The sequence below is a fragment of the Eretmochelys imbricata genome, chromosome 17 (genome assembly GCF_965152235.1).
Source record: "Eretmochelys imbricata isolate rEreImb1 chromosome 17, rEreImb1.hap1, whole genome shotgun sequence".
NCBI lineage: Eukaryota > Metazoa > Chordata > Testudines > Cheloniidae > Eretmochelys > Eretmochelys imbricata.
Genome location: NC_135588.1, coordinates 18,033,407 through 18,050,525, shown reverse-complemented (window position 1 = coordinate 18,050,525; position 17,119 = coordinate 18,033,407). Strand labels below are relative to the sequence as shown.

General features: G+C 44.6%; 1 protein-coding gene across 1 annotated transcript in view; it reads right to left on the bottom strand.

The window, feature by feature from the left end:
- The window catches only part of COL26A1 (collagen type XXVI alpha 1 chain), a 213,743-nt gene that overhangs the window by 176,017 nt on the left and 20,607 nt on the right, over nt 1-17,119 (bottom strand). The window contains exon 2 of the mRNA XM_077836850.1: nt 3,670-3,792. Within this exon, the coding sequence (XP_077692976.1) occupies nt 3,670-3,792 (123 nt within the window). The remainder of the gene's footprint in view (nt 1-3,669; nt 3,793-17,119) is intronic.

Sequence of the window (17,119 nt, the reverse complement as noted above, 5' to 3'; positions counted from 1 at the left end):
TCTGAGTTTATACAAGATAGCCAGGGATGGATGCACCAATCGTATGACTTGAGCACTCCCAATCCGAGAGACGTGCTGGCCAAAGGCCAGTCTGTTTGCCTGATGGGGCTGTGCAACTAAAAAGGGTCACAAATTCAGCCAGCACTTCAGAGATGCACAAAGAACAGCCTTGGGAATTAAAACTGGAGCAACGCTTGTAATGCTATTGGGAGTCACAAGATGGTGCTATTATAGACATCATGAATTCCACCCAACTGAAGGGATAGGCAGCGTAACAAAGGTGATGCCAGGAGAGCCGATCTTCATTTCTTGGGCCTGGGTTACAACAGGTTGCACTCGTCACATGGCAATGATCAGCATCTACTGATTCCAGGGGCTACTTCTACCTCCTTGTGAAACATCAAAATGTAAATAAGAGATCATCCCACCCTCCACCACAAAAAAATCAAAATAATACAACCAATTAAAAAAAAAAAAAAAGAGAGAGAGAGGGGCCCCTAGGACAGAGATAATGGATACCTCTTAATCAGCTACCATCTCTGAATCTCAGGGGCTTTGACAACATGGCACTTGTTCTCAGAACTGTTCCTTCTCTGCAATGACTTCAGCGGAGGATACCGTGTGCCACCTGGAGCAGGCATGTGCTAGTCCTGTTTTAACATGGTCAGTAACTGGGTGAGCTCATATCACTTCTGGCAGCCCCCTTCTGGAGGTCCCCACGAAACAGAGAGCCAGGGACATCCTAAGGTTCATTTAGGTGTCTTTTGTGCCTCCCGTATGACTGAAACTGGGTGGTTCTGATGTATGACCTTGTGCAGAGGGCACTGCGGTGACCTAGGAAGCATGCCAGCCACTCAGCTTGTAATCTAACATTCTCCCCGAATTACAGTGGAGATGGGGGGTAGCATTTCAATGTTCATGTCTGAATATTTCTTCTGGTCCATTTCTACCTTAAGAAATTTCTGCCCGGTAACAATTTCGTGAAAAATGCCTTAATTAACAATAGGTAGCATGGCTCAATGCCAGTCTGGACAGAGTTTTCTTGTGTTCTAGTCCATGCCCTAGGAGCACAGGCCAGCAATTGGACAGTAGGGTTACCAACTTTCTAAATCGCAGAAAACTGAACCTCTGTGCCCTGCCCCTCCTTGAGGCCCCGCCCTTGCCCCCACCTCCTCTCCGAGGCCCCACCCCACCCCTCTCTCTCTTCCCCCCCACCCTCACTCACTTTCATTGGTCTAGGGCAGGGGGTTGGGATGCAGAATGGGGGGGAGGGCTCCAGCTGGGGGTGTGGGTTCCAGGCTGGGGCCACAAATGAGGGGTTAGGGTGCAGGAGGGGGCTCCAGGCTGAAGCAGAGGGGTTCAGAGTGTGGGAGTGGGCTCAGGGCAGAGGGTTGGGGTGCAGGGAGGGGGGGCTCCAGGAGGGGGTTCCAACCTGGGGCAGAGGGGTGGGGCTAGGGGCTCCAGCCAGGTGGTGCTTACCTCAGGCGCCTCCCAGTCCACAGTGCAGCAGGGATAAGGCAGGCTCCCTGCCTAACCTGGCTCCACGCAGCTCCCATGTCCGGCTCCTAGGCGCAGGGGTGACCAGGTAGCTCTGCACAGTGCACACTGTCCACGCCCACAGGCGCCACCCCTGCAACTCCCATTGGCCACAGTTCCCAGGAGCGGTGCTAACCAGAGCCGCCAGGATCCCTTTCAACTGGGTGTTCCAGTCGAAAACCAGATGCCTGGCAATTCTATTGGGCAGTTACTTCCCAGAGAGGCAGCTCCCAACTGAGATCTTAAGTGTCAGTAACCTCAAACTATTTCAGTGCCAAGGCTTCTGCCTTTTGTAAATTTAGTGTTTTGGTGATGTGGGTCCCAGGATATGACACACAAAGTGGGTGAGGTAATATTGGACCAATTTCTGTTGGTGAGACAGACAAGCTTTTGAGCTTACACAGAGCTCTTAAAGTCTCTTCAGTGTTTAGTGACATGAAGAGCTCAAAAGCTTGTCTCTCACACCAACAGAAGTTTGTCCAGTAAAAGGTATTAACTCACCCACCTTGTCTCTCAGTTTTAAATGTATGCATTTTTAATTTAAGCTTTTCTCTTGCCAATCATTCCAGTGCTACTCTGCCCGGTCCTAAAATAAGCAGCCAGAACAATTCAGGCTAATAGTCTTCAGGCTATTTGAAAAATTACTTAAGACAGAAAACCATCCAGCCAAGTTAGAATGTCACAAAATTAAACACCAAAAAAAGATTCTAAATCTCAGGGTTTATATTTGCTAGAGTTTTCAAAGATAAACTTCAATTTTATACCCTTTTTCTTTTCAGTGAATATGCCTATTTAATGAGAAACTTTACAAGTATGTAGATAGGATGTTGATCCAATAACAGGATGGATTTGTTAGCAGTGTAGCTTCAATCACATTTTTAAAAAGGAGAATGGGCAAGAATTTGGCAAGTTGTTTTTAAAACTGTATTTTGAAGGTTAACATGCACTCTTTACAGGAATGGAGAGCCAAAAAAAAAAGTCAGTTCTGGGAAATTTAAAGAGCTCAGCAGAAGTCTGGTCACAAGAATGTAAAATATAAAATGTCCCATGTAAAGTGGTCGTTGAAATAAGACCAACCACACACCAAAGCACAAATGAAAAATGAGTAAGACTAACCAGTGGCCAAATGAAAACGGAGAACCAAGAGTATTAACAGCAATGTGAAAAATTAGAATTCCCAGTGACTATCATCATAAGAGAAGCTCAGTATTTGATGGATGCTTTTCGAAGAGGGTGGAACTATGTTCTGCCTAGATTACCATCAAGACATTTCTTTACTAAGCATGAGATTATCTCAAACCCTGTTCTGTAGCTACTGGTGATAAAGTGGGGATAAATAATTCCATTCACTTTGTTGGCTAATTATTGTGCTGCCTGGCTGTCTGCAGCCTTAAGATTACTAGAAGAGTCTAGCAGGTAGAACAAAGACCTGGAAGTCACGAAGCCCTAGGCAAGTCACGACCTCTGTGCTGAGGTTTCTGATTTGTGAAGTGGGAATATTGGACACCACATCTCTGTAAAGGGCACTGAGACCGGTGGATGAAGAGTACCTTATGAAAGCTCAAGTTTGTAAGGTCTGAAGTCAATGGGAATTAAGAGCTCTGAGCACCTTGCAAGATCCCGCTCCAAGCATCAAGTATTTTTATTACCCCTGCATTAGCCCACAATCTCTGGGAACCTACCAGGATGAAATCCAATCCTGGCACAGGTCTCATGTGACAAGGAGTTTGGTGGCCTTATCTTAGTCCCTCATTGGCTCTGGTGCACATCAAAAAGCCCCGCTGCAGGTCAGAGCGCTTGGCGTTCTCGGAGAGCCAGAGTAGTGGCATTTCAGGTCAGTAACACCACGTGCCTCAATAAAACTGTATGAGGAAGCTTGCACAGCTAAATGCCACGCAGCAAAGCTACAGAAATCGGGTAGGGTACTGATTTCAGTTATACCGGTATAAATCAGGAGTAACTCCTTTGACTTCAGTAAGTTACTTCCAATTCATACTGGGTTAACTAAGATCAGAATCTGGTCCCATATGGCCCAATCCTATTTGCTTTGCCCAGATACCCATTAACTGAATCAGCATCGCAGGGCCCGGCCTACAGATTGAATATACAACACGAGACATTAAGGGCTTTTACCTCACTAAGTTGGCACAAGGTCCTGGCCACCGGCAACTCTGATAAACTCTCTGGATCACCGTCTCCGAGCCATTCTGCACTTGGCAGGAAACCGTCCGCGTAACCGTGTAGTGACACCAGTGCCTGCAAAGAAAAAGAACACTTTAAATCCCAGTAGTGCAGCAAGCTGGGCAACATACATCAGTCTGCTGCCAGCTAGGTTTACCCAAATATTTGTAATCCTCAAAGTGTTGCCTCGATCTTCTGTGTCCGCTAATCAAAGAAATGAGAGACAGAAGAAACCTAATATGACATCTTGTCCGTTTTCCAGAGGCCAGAATTTCTTACAGTGCACTATCTGGTCTCCTTTCAGGCACTGTAAGTGATGAGACTCAGGGGAGGTCTTTCCAATAGTCTCCCAAAGATTCAGCGTAAATTTTACTTGCCTTAATTTCATCCCATTACTTCTGGCATTATTCCCCGACTCCCTTCCACTCTGAACAATTCCTTGCACTTTGGGTGTTTACAATTTTCAGATAATTGTGGGTTTATTATTCATAACTTTCTGCAAGGTGCCGTACAGACACTGTTGCAGACCCCAAAGAGTTTACAACCTAAAGAGGCAAGACAAAAAGGTAGCATACTACTTTAAAGATGGGAATCTGAGGCACAGAGAGATTAAGTCATACAGGAAGCCTGTGGCATAGCCAGGAATTGAAACCAGGGCTCCCAAGTCCCAGTCTAGTGGTTTGACAAAAGCAGCATCCTTCCTGTCCTCTGGATAATTGCTTTTAATCTTAGTGAATATAACTGTTATTCACATGTTCCCCACTCAGTGAGATTTTTTTTTTCCCTCCTCCTCCTTTAAGGGGCATTTAGATCCAGCCAGGCCGCCTCTCTTTTGCGAGCACAATCTACATTCGCCAAACTTGTGCCCACATTTTCGTTCTTGTATCGGAACAGAGGTAGCACACAAGCCCTGGCATTCCTACCTGACTGGGGTGCAAAAATCAGGGAGAGCAGCGAGAGGCCTCTGAATTGAGCCCAAAGGTAACTTTCATGCTCGAAATACAGGAGGGAGCTTTGCTGGCACAATGCCCACAAAAGAATCCTGGGCCTCAGTATTTAAGGTAGCAGGTGCCCTTCAAAAACCTCTGGTTCATGGCCATCAGCTTTTGAGGAACGAGAATGATGGTGCCTTCAGATGTTTTACCCTGCGGGGGTTGCAGTGTGCTCACTACACCAACATAGTTGTACTGATGCAAACACTTAAAGTAGGTGTGCTCCACTGATGTCAAGCGAGACTTCTTCCAGTATGGCTTATCCAGGTTTCAAACCCTACTGCAGGATCCGCACCTGTACAGCTACACCAGAGTGAAGACACCCCAGCGTGGCCAATCCTTTATTCTGTAGGTACGACAAGGGCGCCCAACCCTGTTTGCTTGAATTGCCCTACCCGTGTGCAGGTAGGTGCACCCCTTCCGCAACCTAGTCTTCCCTGTTCCCATCCTGTGTCCACTCTCTCTCGCCTGCCTTGCCTTTGTCCTTTTCAGCCTCTGTTCTTTTCCCCTTCTCTGCTTTCTAATTTATTTCCTTTTCTTGATCCTCCTCCCATCTCCCCAGGAGGCTCCATGATCTTCAAAGAGAGGGGGAGACTCACACCTGTAGCTCCACAGAGTTGGGATGAATGCATCCAAACAGCTACGTCAAGTGCTGCGGCATCAGAGCAGAGGATCAGTCAACTGACCCCACAGCTACAAACAGGGCTGGCAGCTGCTGCGGGAACAGGGAAGGAAGGGAGTGGCTTTCGAATAGCTATCATTGCTTCACCTGCAGCCATAGGAGCTCATTAACAGCAGTGATCCAAAACCCACATAGCTTTTCTTGCCAACATTGCTCCCATTGACTCTGGACTAGCATGCCACCCTGTCTTAGGGTGACCAGATATCCCGATTTTATAGGGACAGTCCTGATATTCGGGGCTGTGTCTTATATAGGCACCTATTCCCCCCACCCTATCCCTGTCCCGATTTTTCACATTTGCTATCTGGTCACCCTCCCCACACCTCAAGGGAGCCCACTGTGACATTTCACTCCATATTCTTTATGAAAAATATGCTTAGGATATGAATATGACATAACAGATATACTTTATGCAAGACGGCTCATGTGAGAGATCATTGGAAAGATTAGGATTTACTGAATGCGATTATCCAGTTTGTATGCCTGTATCATTTCTGTATCTTAAGTTAGGAATATTGACTATGTATTTGTATTTCAAATGTGTTACTTTGGGTGTCACCCCCAACCACCTCTTCAGGTACAACAATGGAAAAGCCAGACTTTGCTAATGGGCCATTAGCAAAAACAATGGACTGTGAAAGAGTCTTCCTGTGGTTGCTCCAGACAGCCTACGAGCAATGGCTCCCATAGCCCTGCAGAGACATGGGTCTGAGTCACGTGGTACTGGACCCACCCCCTGGAATGCCAGTGTTCTTCCACTGGGAGACAAAGGGTTCCCCACGTACACAAGAAGGCAGGGGAGTGACATAATCGTGGTTCTCCTCTGCCTCCCCACCCAAAGAGACACTGAAAAACATCTGGAAGCAAGAACTGAACTGAGGCGAGAAGAGTTGAACCCAGGCTGGGAAGGCGTCCAGTCTGAGAGTGGAAATACCTGAAATTTCCAGCTGCAGGCCAATGCAGCTGCCTTTCAAGATTTTCAGTAATCTACCTGTGACAATATTTAGCATGAGAAATTACTATTTGTAACCAATTTCTTTGGTAAAACAAGCTTAATTTGCAAACTGGACACCATTAAATTAGGCTTGAATAAAGCCTGAAATGGATGCGTCATTACACAAAGTAATATTCCCCCCCGCCCCGCCCCTGTTACTCTCACCTTCTTGTCAACGGTTGGAAATGGGCCATCCTGATCATCACTACAAAAGGGTTTTTTTCTCCTGGTGATAATAGCTTACCTTAACTGATCACTCTCATTATAGTGTGTATGGCAACCCCATTTTTTCATGTTGTCTGTGTGTGTGTATATATATCTTCCTACTGTATTTTCCACTGCACGCATCTAATGAAGTGAGTTTTAGCCCATGAAAGCTTATGCTCAAATAAATTTGTTAGTCTCAAAGGTGCCACAAGTCCTCCTCGTTCTTTTTGCTGACACAGACTAACACGGCTACCACTCTGAAGCTTAGTATGTGTGTTTTGTTTTATTTGCTTAGTAATCTGCTTTGTTCTGTTTGCATAATTGGGGGGTTGTAAGAGGCCGTGCATACCTTCCCTCAATGTGGAGGGAGGAGGCAGATTTCGTAACATACCTTTGGGTCTGCACTCTAAGGGAGGTGGACAGCTGAGTTCTGGGGCAGTGGCTTCCCAGAACTCAGCTGTCCACCTCCCTTAGAGTGCAGAGTCCCTTTAAGCAGAGGCTTCCCAGAGCTGATCTCAGTATCTGCGTCCTTCTGTAGTTGGGAGTGGCCTTGCCTGTGTGTGCTGGAGGAGCCTTAATAGCCTGGCTCAGCAAGACAGGTAAAAAGGGTGCCCTGGCTGGCAGAACTGGTGGGCTTAGTGATATTCCAGTACATCAGGTGGCAGCTTAAGGGGTCCAACCCATTACAACATGTTATGGTCACAGCCCAAGTATGTTCCAGGCTTGTAAGTGATGCAGGGGAATTGGAGAGCCATTTCTCTCAGAGGTTTATTAGTATTCTACAGTATTTTTCAGGCCTATTTTTACGGTTTGACTCAGATGGGTATTAATGTGACCTCATGCCACCGGGCCCTCTCTCTAGACATTGGAAAACAGTTGACACTGCAGGACTCCACTGTGGGAAAGGCCTAGAGTGTGGTTTCACCGCTCCAGCTGTCACTTTGGGGGATTCTTGCCAGGCAACCTTGGAAAAAGGAATCAAGAGAAGCTAAGTAGGAAACTATGTCAAAGATTTAAATGAAGAGCTAATATTGGTTTGCATTGCCATATTCAGTACAATCCCACATCACAGGATGAAGATTTTCATGGTCATAAAACAAGCAAGATTATCAGTGCTGTGTCATTTATTCATATGCCATATCTCATTTATAGGAGCAACTCAGCTTTGACCACATTGGGTTGTAATGTTTAAAGATACAAAGCATGTAGCTTGCAAAGATGATGTTCCAAATGAATTCCAGTGAACGTCTGGGGATAATAGACATCCTGCTTTCTACAAATACATAATACTAGTATCTGGGCTCTGGATCCAAACTCCGTAATATCCAAATGTCATTGCTACCCTCTGAATCATGCTTTAAGTCAGGGTTTCCTATATAGGGAATTGAGCTGCAAGATGGAAAAATGTTAATGAAAGCTCAAATCATCCTCTGAAGATATTTGATCCTTTAATGGGCTGTAAACAGCTTCCATGAGTTAAGATTAAGGAGAAAGAGAGGGAGAATGTAACAAAGATGGGGAGGGGAGAGGACTGGAGAAAGGAGTTGGTTTCAGATTGGACTAGAAAATACACATTATATTGTGGTTAGTGCCATTTCAGCTCTCAGCCTTAATGGGAGGATTTGCTTAAGGACTGTAGGAGTGGGTTCTGTTCTAGGGCACTCCTAGCCCTGGGAGAAAGGAGACATTGCACTACGCAGCAACGTGCAACAGATCAAGAATGGACACTGCTGACAAACGGACACAAGGGAACAAACCAACACACACTATGTAGCCTTATCCTGGGCAGATCACATACCTCCCATAGCTCAGGGCTTCTCTTTACACTTTGAGAACACACTTTTCTAGTTTGCCCTTCCAATAAAGGTTCATTGAATTGACTACTCCCCATTATAGGCAATATCCCTTATAAACTGCAGACATGTGCCCCCCAGCCTGCTCCCTCTGAACTTTCTTCTATTGATTTCAATGGGCATGGGATAACAGACTGGAAGGGAAAAATGCTTCTGTTATGCTGCAGAGGTGTTTAATGGAAAATACAGTGAGTTTGATTCTCCCCACTGCTTTTAGGCTACTATAACTCTGACCTCAGTGGACTTACTCCAGTTTCACTCTGGGAGAAACAAATCCAACTCCCTTTGTGTCTCTTTTTCACTTGCCTAGACAAAGTGTTTCTCTGTAGCACACCAGACAAGCTCATGGACTTCACAGAGACTAAATGGACACAAATCTGACATCAGGAATCATAACACTTCAACCTCTCTGGCCATTCAGTAACAGATTTAAGGGCGGCAATCTTGCAACAGAAAAGCTTCAAAAACAGACTCCAAACGAGAAACTGCTGAACTAGATACCATTAACTTAGGCTTGAATAGAGAGACTGAGAGTGGCTGGGTCATTACACATATTGAATCTATTTCCCCATGTTAAAGTATCCTCACACCTTCTTGTCAACTGTCTAAATGGGCCATCTTGATTATCACTACAAAAGTGTTTTTCTCCTGCTGATAATAGCTCATCTTAATTAGCCTCTTACAGTTTGTATGGCAACTTCCACCTTCTCTGTATGTGTGTGTGTGTATATATATATCTTCTTACTATATGTTCCATTCTATGCATCTGATGAAGTGAGCTGTAGCCCACGAAAACTTATGCTCAAATAAATTTGTTAGTCTCTAAGGTGCCACAAGTACTCCTGTTGTTTTCACAGAGACTGAAATCCAATCCATCAGATGATATCATGGGATCTTGATATTCTAGAGGGCACAACATGGGTGGACAAAAATGCAGGCTCTGGAAACGGATGCACAACATGCTAGAGAATGAGGTAGTAGGGCTCCTTGGTGCGAAAAGCAACAGCAGCCATTTGCATCTGTCATTTAAAAAGAGATTAAAGACCAACCAATATTGCTTTCTGCCTTTGGATCTGGCTGTAGAGTAGCCAAACACTGCATCTTGGGTGCCTTTAATGAATACCATCTCCTTACTTTAGGAACCAAAATACTTAGCACAGTGAGGTGGCAATGGGTGGATTGCCACCATCAAAAGCTACTAGATGCATATTGTGAAGTAAAGCTGTTTTTATGCACTGTGTCTTTAAGAATACAGTGCGGAGCCCTAATCTGTATTCAGCGCATTAGTCAAAACCAGCTGCAATGAGAGTGTTTCCCACACACACGAGAGAAAATTGTGTGTGCACGCACTTTCGGGGGACATTTTCTGGCTTGGCATCTACCCAGGTCAATGGGAATTTGGATTGTCACTGGTGCCCATGAAAATGTGGGCAAGGGTGTTTGTCCCCTTTAGTGACCACACCACATAAAGAGAGAGTAGCCTGACACTGCTTACAGCTGATCGGCTGAGTCCTTGAGCTCCAGTGGTAAAGGTCTGTGCTTTTAATGCAAGTGATCCTATTCCAATTGCCATGACTTACTACACAATGGATTGTGGCCTGGAAAAGCTTTTCTATTAAGAATTATTTTCCCATTAAGCAAGTTGATCTATGTGGGCTCACATGTATCAGTTAAAGAGAAAGAAAATATTTATCCCTGGGCATTCTACCGTGGGCTAGAAGAGGGTCGCAATAAAACAAGAACCTATCTAGCTCACTGTCGGGCCTACCAGAATTATAACAGCTAGAATTTAGGGGCCATGTGCTATAAGAGTGCAATGACTTTAAGACCTAAAGGGGACACAGACACAGAGATTTCTCATTTCAAAGCCATAAAATCTCAGTAGGAACAGTCCCCAGAGTGCGAGCAGGCACTGCAGTGCCTCAGACTAAAACTGATGAAAGACCCCATCTTTGCTTACACAGACTATAAATGACCCTTTGCATTATGGACAGATGCTAGAAAGAAAGGTTTAGGAGTATAACAGGCACAGGTCCAGGATGACACAGAACGTATTATTGCTTATGCAAGGAGGAGACTCAAGCCAAGTAAATGTAATGACCCAAATTACAGCTCCTTTAAGGTTGGAGCTGCTAGATCTTAAATGTGTCCATCATTGATATGTTTAGCAAATGCCTTACAGAATTTACACTCCACTGAATAGTTTAGAGAAGTGGCTCTCCAGCTTTTCCATTCTGCAGGCCACTTCATGAGAAACACACTCTCCACCCACCGCAATTTAATTCTTGAAAAAATGTTCTATTCTGCAGACCACCAGGAAGGCTTCCGTGGACCATTGGGGAACTGCAGACCGTAGTTCGTGAGCCACTGATTTAGAAAACTCAGGCTTGGGGCTATAGAGTAATGTTGTCAGCTAGGATTGAGAAACAACATGTAGACACCATTAGACATCCTTGGAGATTTACAAAAACAACCAGGAGCACCTTAAAGACTAACAGATTTATTTCAGCATAAACTTTTGTGGCAAAAAAACCCACTTCTTCAGATGCATGAAGTGAAAATTACAGATGCAGGTATAAATATATTGGCACATGAAGAGAAGTGGAGAACCAGTGTAGACAAGGCCAATTCAGTCAGGGTGGATGTGGTCCACTACAATAATTGATGAGGGGGTGTCAATACCAAGAGAGGGAAAATTGCTTTTGTAGTGAGCCAGCCACTCCTAGTCCCTATTCAAGCCCAAATTAATGCTGTCAAGTTTGCAAATGAATTGTAGCTCTACAGGTTCTTTTTGAAGGGGTTTTTGTTGAAGGATGGCTACTTTTAAATCTGTTACTGAATGTCCAGGGAAATTGAAGTGTTCTAACCCACCCTGTTAGCAGATGCTCAGAAAGGGTTAATTGGATTCTGCTGTCTCTCTGAGTCAGATGACTCATTACCCCACCTGGACATAAGGGAGATGACAGAGAGGCTGACTGACTATCTAGGGTGTGGGCTGAGCAGTCCTGAGGGAGGAACTCAAAGAGCAGCCAACCCTGGACAGAAGACTTGAGCTGCATTTCATTATTGTCAATTTCTGTATTAATAAAGCCAGACACCAGGAAGGGGGCAAGCTTTTGACCTTGGCATAGAGCAAGTTGGGAAAGCCATCTCTTTAGAACCCCCATTTGGATGAAAAACCTCAGGCAAGAGTCTCTAGGGTCATATTTCTTCCTAAAATTTCTGCACAGCTGGCAATCCTGCAATAAGAGAGAACAGAAGGGACAAGAGAGGGAGGGGAAATCAGAGGTAACACAAGTGCAGCTGTCTAAAACATTCTAACCTCCAAAAGAGGCCATATACCCAGCTCTCAACAGCAAATTAACGGCTAGTTTAATTGTGTTGGCTTGGAGTAACCAAAAAGCTATTTCACTGGGGGCAAGGAAGTGAAGACAGATAGGAGAGAGACAAATGAACAATACAAAAAAGAGCACAGAGGTTTGCAAATATACAGTTTTCTAAACCCACTGCCCTAGAATAAATATTTGCAAATACTTAACTTTTTCCATTTTAAAAGCACAACTAAAGGCTGTATGGCTAAAGCAAACAAGAAGTCCTGTTCACAGCAGCAAATCTAGATTGGTTTAGTCTATGAAACAGTATGAGCTCAACAGCCTCTGAGCTTAATCCAGCCTCCGGTTTTAGTCAAAAGGCTACAGCTTGGAAATGAAAGCAGTTACATTCTTACTTTGTCCCCCTTTTCGCTGGGGGACCATGGTTCAATTTCATAATTGAAAACTGAAATAGTACCATGTCCCTTTAAAAAAAAAAGTCTACAGTACGCAGTTCTCAGGACCTTGTCTCATGTACTCAGCAAACTGGATAATGTAGACAAGCCCCAGTGACAACTGGATAATACCCTTAAACAGAGTAACAAGTTCACACTAGTCCAATGCACCACACTTTCAAACAGTTCTTGAAGCTAGGCCGTTTATCTTGGTGCAGAGCCAACTGAAAGGAGATGAGGACATGACTTCTGTGCCACCCACCCACAAGCAGCACATACAGTACAAGAAGCCGGGCACTAGTGATCAGCTAGACTGAACTGGGCTGAGACAGAGAAAAGCAGCAGACGATCTTGGAATTGTATCTGTTCTAGAAGGATGGTTTTTACCGACACCTGTCTCACGAGTTTGGACAAAAGTTGATTGCACCCCACTGAGACTCTGCTATAAAGTTGGCATTTCTGTTGCTTGTAGTTTGCCCTATAGCTTTTAGCTGTGTAAACAACTGCACTGAATTATCTTTTTGTTTTCATAAGGATAACAGATTGTATGTTATACTTAGCATAGATCAACATTTAGGGTGCAGAAAACAGTAGGAGTGTTTTGAGAAGTAGAGAGATTTTCCTGAGTTTCCTCATAACATTTTTCACTGACGCTATTAATTTCCCTGCAATACTGGAAAGGAATTCCAATAAAAATCAAAGGTCGCTGACTTTTAGTGGGAAAAAGATGCTGATTGACTCAATGAAAGTAAACCATGCCCTATTCTCTTTGTAAATAGCACAGCGTCCTACTTGCCTTGCCAGAACAGCAATCCATACATTGCACTGCGAAGCCTACAGTTGGAAGGAGTCAGTTATTTATATATCCCCGAGACTAGCAGCAGAAACTGCTCCTGTGCATGCCAAGAAATCTCAGATCTGAAGGCTGCCAAGCACCTAGGATTTCTTTTCACACATAGCCTGATCCTACATAGCCACACGCTATTCCCCTCTTATTCACAGACATACCCGTTCATCTGACCCTCCATCATTAACTAGTTACCTGAGGTGTCTATGACTGAATTGCAGTCTTTAATGCTGTCACCTGACTGAACAGAGTCCAACGTGCTCTGCTGGCAAGAACGGTTCCAAGCTGAATAGAGATGAGCTTGATTCCCTCTTTAAAACATTTTCCAAGACAGAGCAGAACTCTCCCCCTCAAAAGTTGAGAGGTGTCTAGATCCAGGGTTACAGTTCAGCAATTTCAAGGAAAGTTCAGAACTGGGTGCCAATTTGTCCAAAGCTCAGGGATGCTCAGATCTGGGGGGTTGTTTAGGTCCATCTCTAGCATGTAGATATGTACCTGGCCCTTATCACCACTGTCATGCTATCTGGGGTGGCTTGCGACTATGAATGCCTGCCTCAAGGCAGACCATCAAAAAACAGGGCAGACACCCCAAATTCGTGGTGTGTTCTATAATTAGACTTCACCAACCCAGTAACAAATGTGAACTTCTGAAGCACTGTAACAATCTTGCCATGGAGTCAGTCCCCTCAGGCTCCAGTCTATCCTGATACCCAGGCAAGCTGGACTTAGCAATAAATGGGCACTCATACACACAAAATATTCAGATTTGAGCATAAGCTTTTGTGAGCTATAGTTCACTTCATCGGATGCATGTGATCCGATGAAGTGAGCTGTAGCTCACAAAAGCTTATGCTCAAATAAATTGGTTAATTTCTAAGGTGCCACAAGTCCTCCTTTTCTTTTTGCGGATACAGACTAACATGGCTGCTACTCCGAAACCTGATAAAATATTCAGGTTGTTCCCAGTCCCAAGAGACCAGTCACTTACCCCAGATCAATTTTTATCTTAGATGTCACAAAGACAATACCTGTAGCCAATTCTGCAATAAACTAATTAAAAGGCTTATTAACTAAGAAAAAGCAGTCAGTTATTTACAGGTTAAAGCAAGCAAGGATATAACATAAATGAGCTTCAATCTAAATCCTAAAAGCAACAGAGTTGTAAAGACCTGTCAATTCAAAATGTCTTTGAGGGCAAACCCAGGGATATCCCTAGAGGATGTCTCGCTTTAGTTTAGAGCTCTGGCTCAGAGTTCAAACAGCAAAGAGATGATCGTTTTTCCTTGTGAGGCATTTTTATATCTTCTTCCCTCAGAAAGCAAGCTGATAGCAAGTTTCCACGCAGGTCCCTCCTTCATGGAGTCAGGGGAGAAAACCATTTAAAGGCTTTGATCCTTGATCTTGCACAATGGCTCGTTTGCATTTAATAAAGATGTTAAATCCTGTTAGAGGCCATCATTTGCATTCCACAAGGCTTTTTCCCTGTTTCATGAGTTACATAGTCACAGAGGGTTACAATGCAAATGCTTGCTCTCGCTTTAGAGCATTGGGTATAGTTGAGTGAGAACTATACATGCAGCCTCCCACACACACTTTATGAAACACTAAACACATTCTTATCAACATCCCAGCACCTCACCTCATGAATGGATTGTATCTTCACTCCTGCGAGGAAGGAGACAGGATCACCATTTTTACAGATGAGGCACTGAGTAAATTAGGGGATTTGCCCAAGGTCACACAGGAAGTACATGGCTGAGCCAAGGCACTGAACCCAGATCGCCCCAGTCCCAGCGGCCGACCCGCTAGTTTATACTTCCTAACCTTCGTAAAGGCTTGCAACATGCTGTCCTGTTCGTAATGACATACCAAGCTCACATAACTCTATGCCTAGAAACTACTGTGATGGGTGCACTGGAAATCCAGAAAGGCAAAATAACCAGTTCCGTCCTTGGGGGTACCAGAACCATGAAACTGTTTTACAGAAGGTAAAGGTGGAAAAACTAATCTTTAGGCATTAGCATTTGCGGTGGGCAAGGGAGGTCAAAACTGATCAAGGGAGAGACTAGCTATTATTTATGCCCAGAAGAAAAGAGGTTAGGCCTAGAAAAAGGCTGTTAACCATCATGGATATTAGCCCTGGAGGAAGGAAAAGTGGCAGAAGATCTTCAGAGCAGCCAATCGCTGCCCAGGCACTTCGAGAGCTGTAGGAAACCTTTGGAAGAGGTGCAGCATTATTTATCCAGGTAAAGGAATGGAGCCATCTGGAGAGTAAAGGAGTGAGGAGATATATATATTCTCTCTCTCTCTCTCTCTCTCTCTCTGTCTCTTCCGCGCCCCACCCCACCCCGGCCTGACACCATGCCTGGTGTGTTATCAGAATTGGCATTGCTCCAGGAGGAATCCTCTACTTTAGCCATGAAAATTAACTCCGTCTCCACACTGACTGTACTCTTCAGCTGCTACTGAGGCCAAGTGTACTGAACGGTGATTTGCTGGGTTTGTAATGTGGCAGCTGACTTTCCTATGCCATTACTCCCAGGGTTGGCCTCATTAACATTCCTAAGAAACGACACAAAGTTGCACCTTACTCCCCTGAAATAATTGAAATTACCCAGTTGAGGAAAAAAACCTCTATTATAGTAATCAAGAGCCTAGAAACAGCACAATCTTTCGCAGTGAGGCTAGAACTGAGCCCCAGGGGAATAAGAACCATGTTAAGAATAATGGATCTAATCTCCCTTAATCATAAATTTTGGTATTAACCACCACCAGCAAAGTTTGGACTTTGGCATCTACAGCTGTACAGGTTTCAGAGTAGCAGCCGTGTTAGTCTTTATTCACAAAAAGAACAGGAGGACTTGTGGCACCTGAGAGACTAACCAATTTATTTGAGCATAAGCTTTTGTGAGCTACAGCTGTACAGACTTCCTTCATCCCACCAGAAGGTATCGCTTGGAGGACAGAAGTTACTGCTGTGTTTCTATACAGAAGAGAGAAATTTATGATTTTGTTTAAAAATGGTGTGAATTGAGTATTTGATACAGGTTTTGATCGATCAGGTTCTAAATTCCTTCTGCAGCTTAACTAGTTAAACGAAAAGTGGGCCAGGATCTGGTAACAGTGTCCACAATAGCTTTATTCTGCAGCTGCTCCTGCTCCATGTGACCTGCATATAGAATGATCTCCATAGCACAAGCCCCATGTGCCAGACACGAAGGAACACAGAACGAACCCTCTGAAAACAAATCAGAGAGGCAGAGGGAGTGTAAGTAGGAGTCCATTCTATAGATAAAATGGAACTACTCTATCGTAAAGGCAGAAGACAGCTTATCCTTGGTTCAATAGGCTCTGGATGTTATAATAAGCAAGAGTAGCACATAAGTAGCTCAGACGTAGACACAGGAAGCCTCAATCTATAGGCAGAGCTGGTCACATTTATTATTATGGTTGCCTTACACCTCCCTGCTTGTACCATTGCCAAGCTAACCATTTGGGCTGAAATTTTCCCATGCTGGATGTCTCTCTCCCTCAGGCTGAACTCTTTTTAGACAATTTCAGCCAAAACAGTTCAGGGAACGGTTACAGAAACAAGACCAAGGACAAACACACTGTATTGCCCATGTTAACAGATTCTGGCAACTTTTTCGTTGAGAAGCTCTAGCACCCCATACATTGAGGTTGGGACCTGAACTTCGGCAGGTGGGTGGCTTTAGTTTCAGAGCTATAGCTTGAGCCTTCCCTCTGAAAGTCTGTCCAAATTTGGTCAAAGCAGCTTTTCCCCAAGAAGTTTGCACATGCTCAGCACAGACATGCTTAGCTTTGCAGCAGTTTTCTGAAGATTCCACCTGCACATAGCATGTTTGAGCTCAGGGCTGCAGGGGGATGAGCAGGACTTTCCCTGCAATTTCAATCTCCCAGCTGCACCAGGCCATACTGCATCCAGGTCTGGGCACCAGAACTTAGAGCAGGGAGCTTGCCTCTCCTGTGCTCTCAATGCCCAGTCTATTGGGTCAAAGCATCATGGAGGACAACACTGCTTGAACAGACTGCCCAAGAGA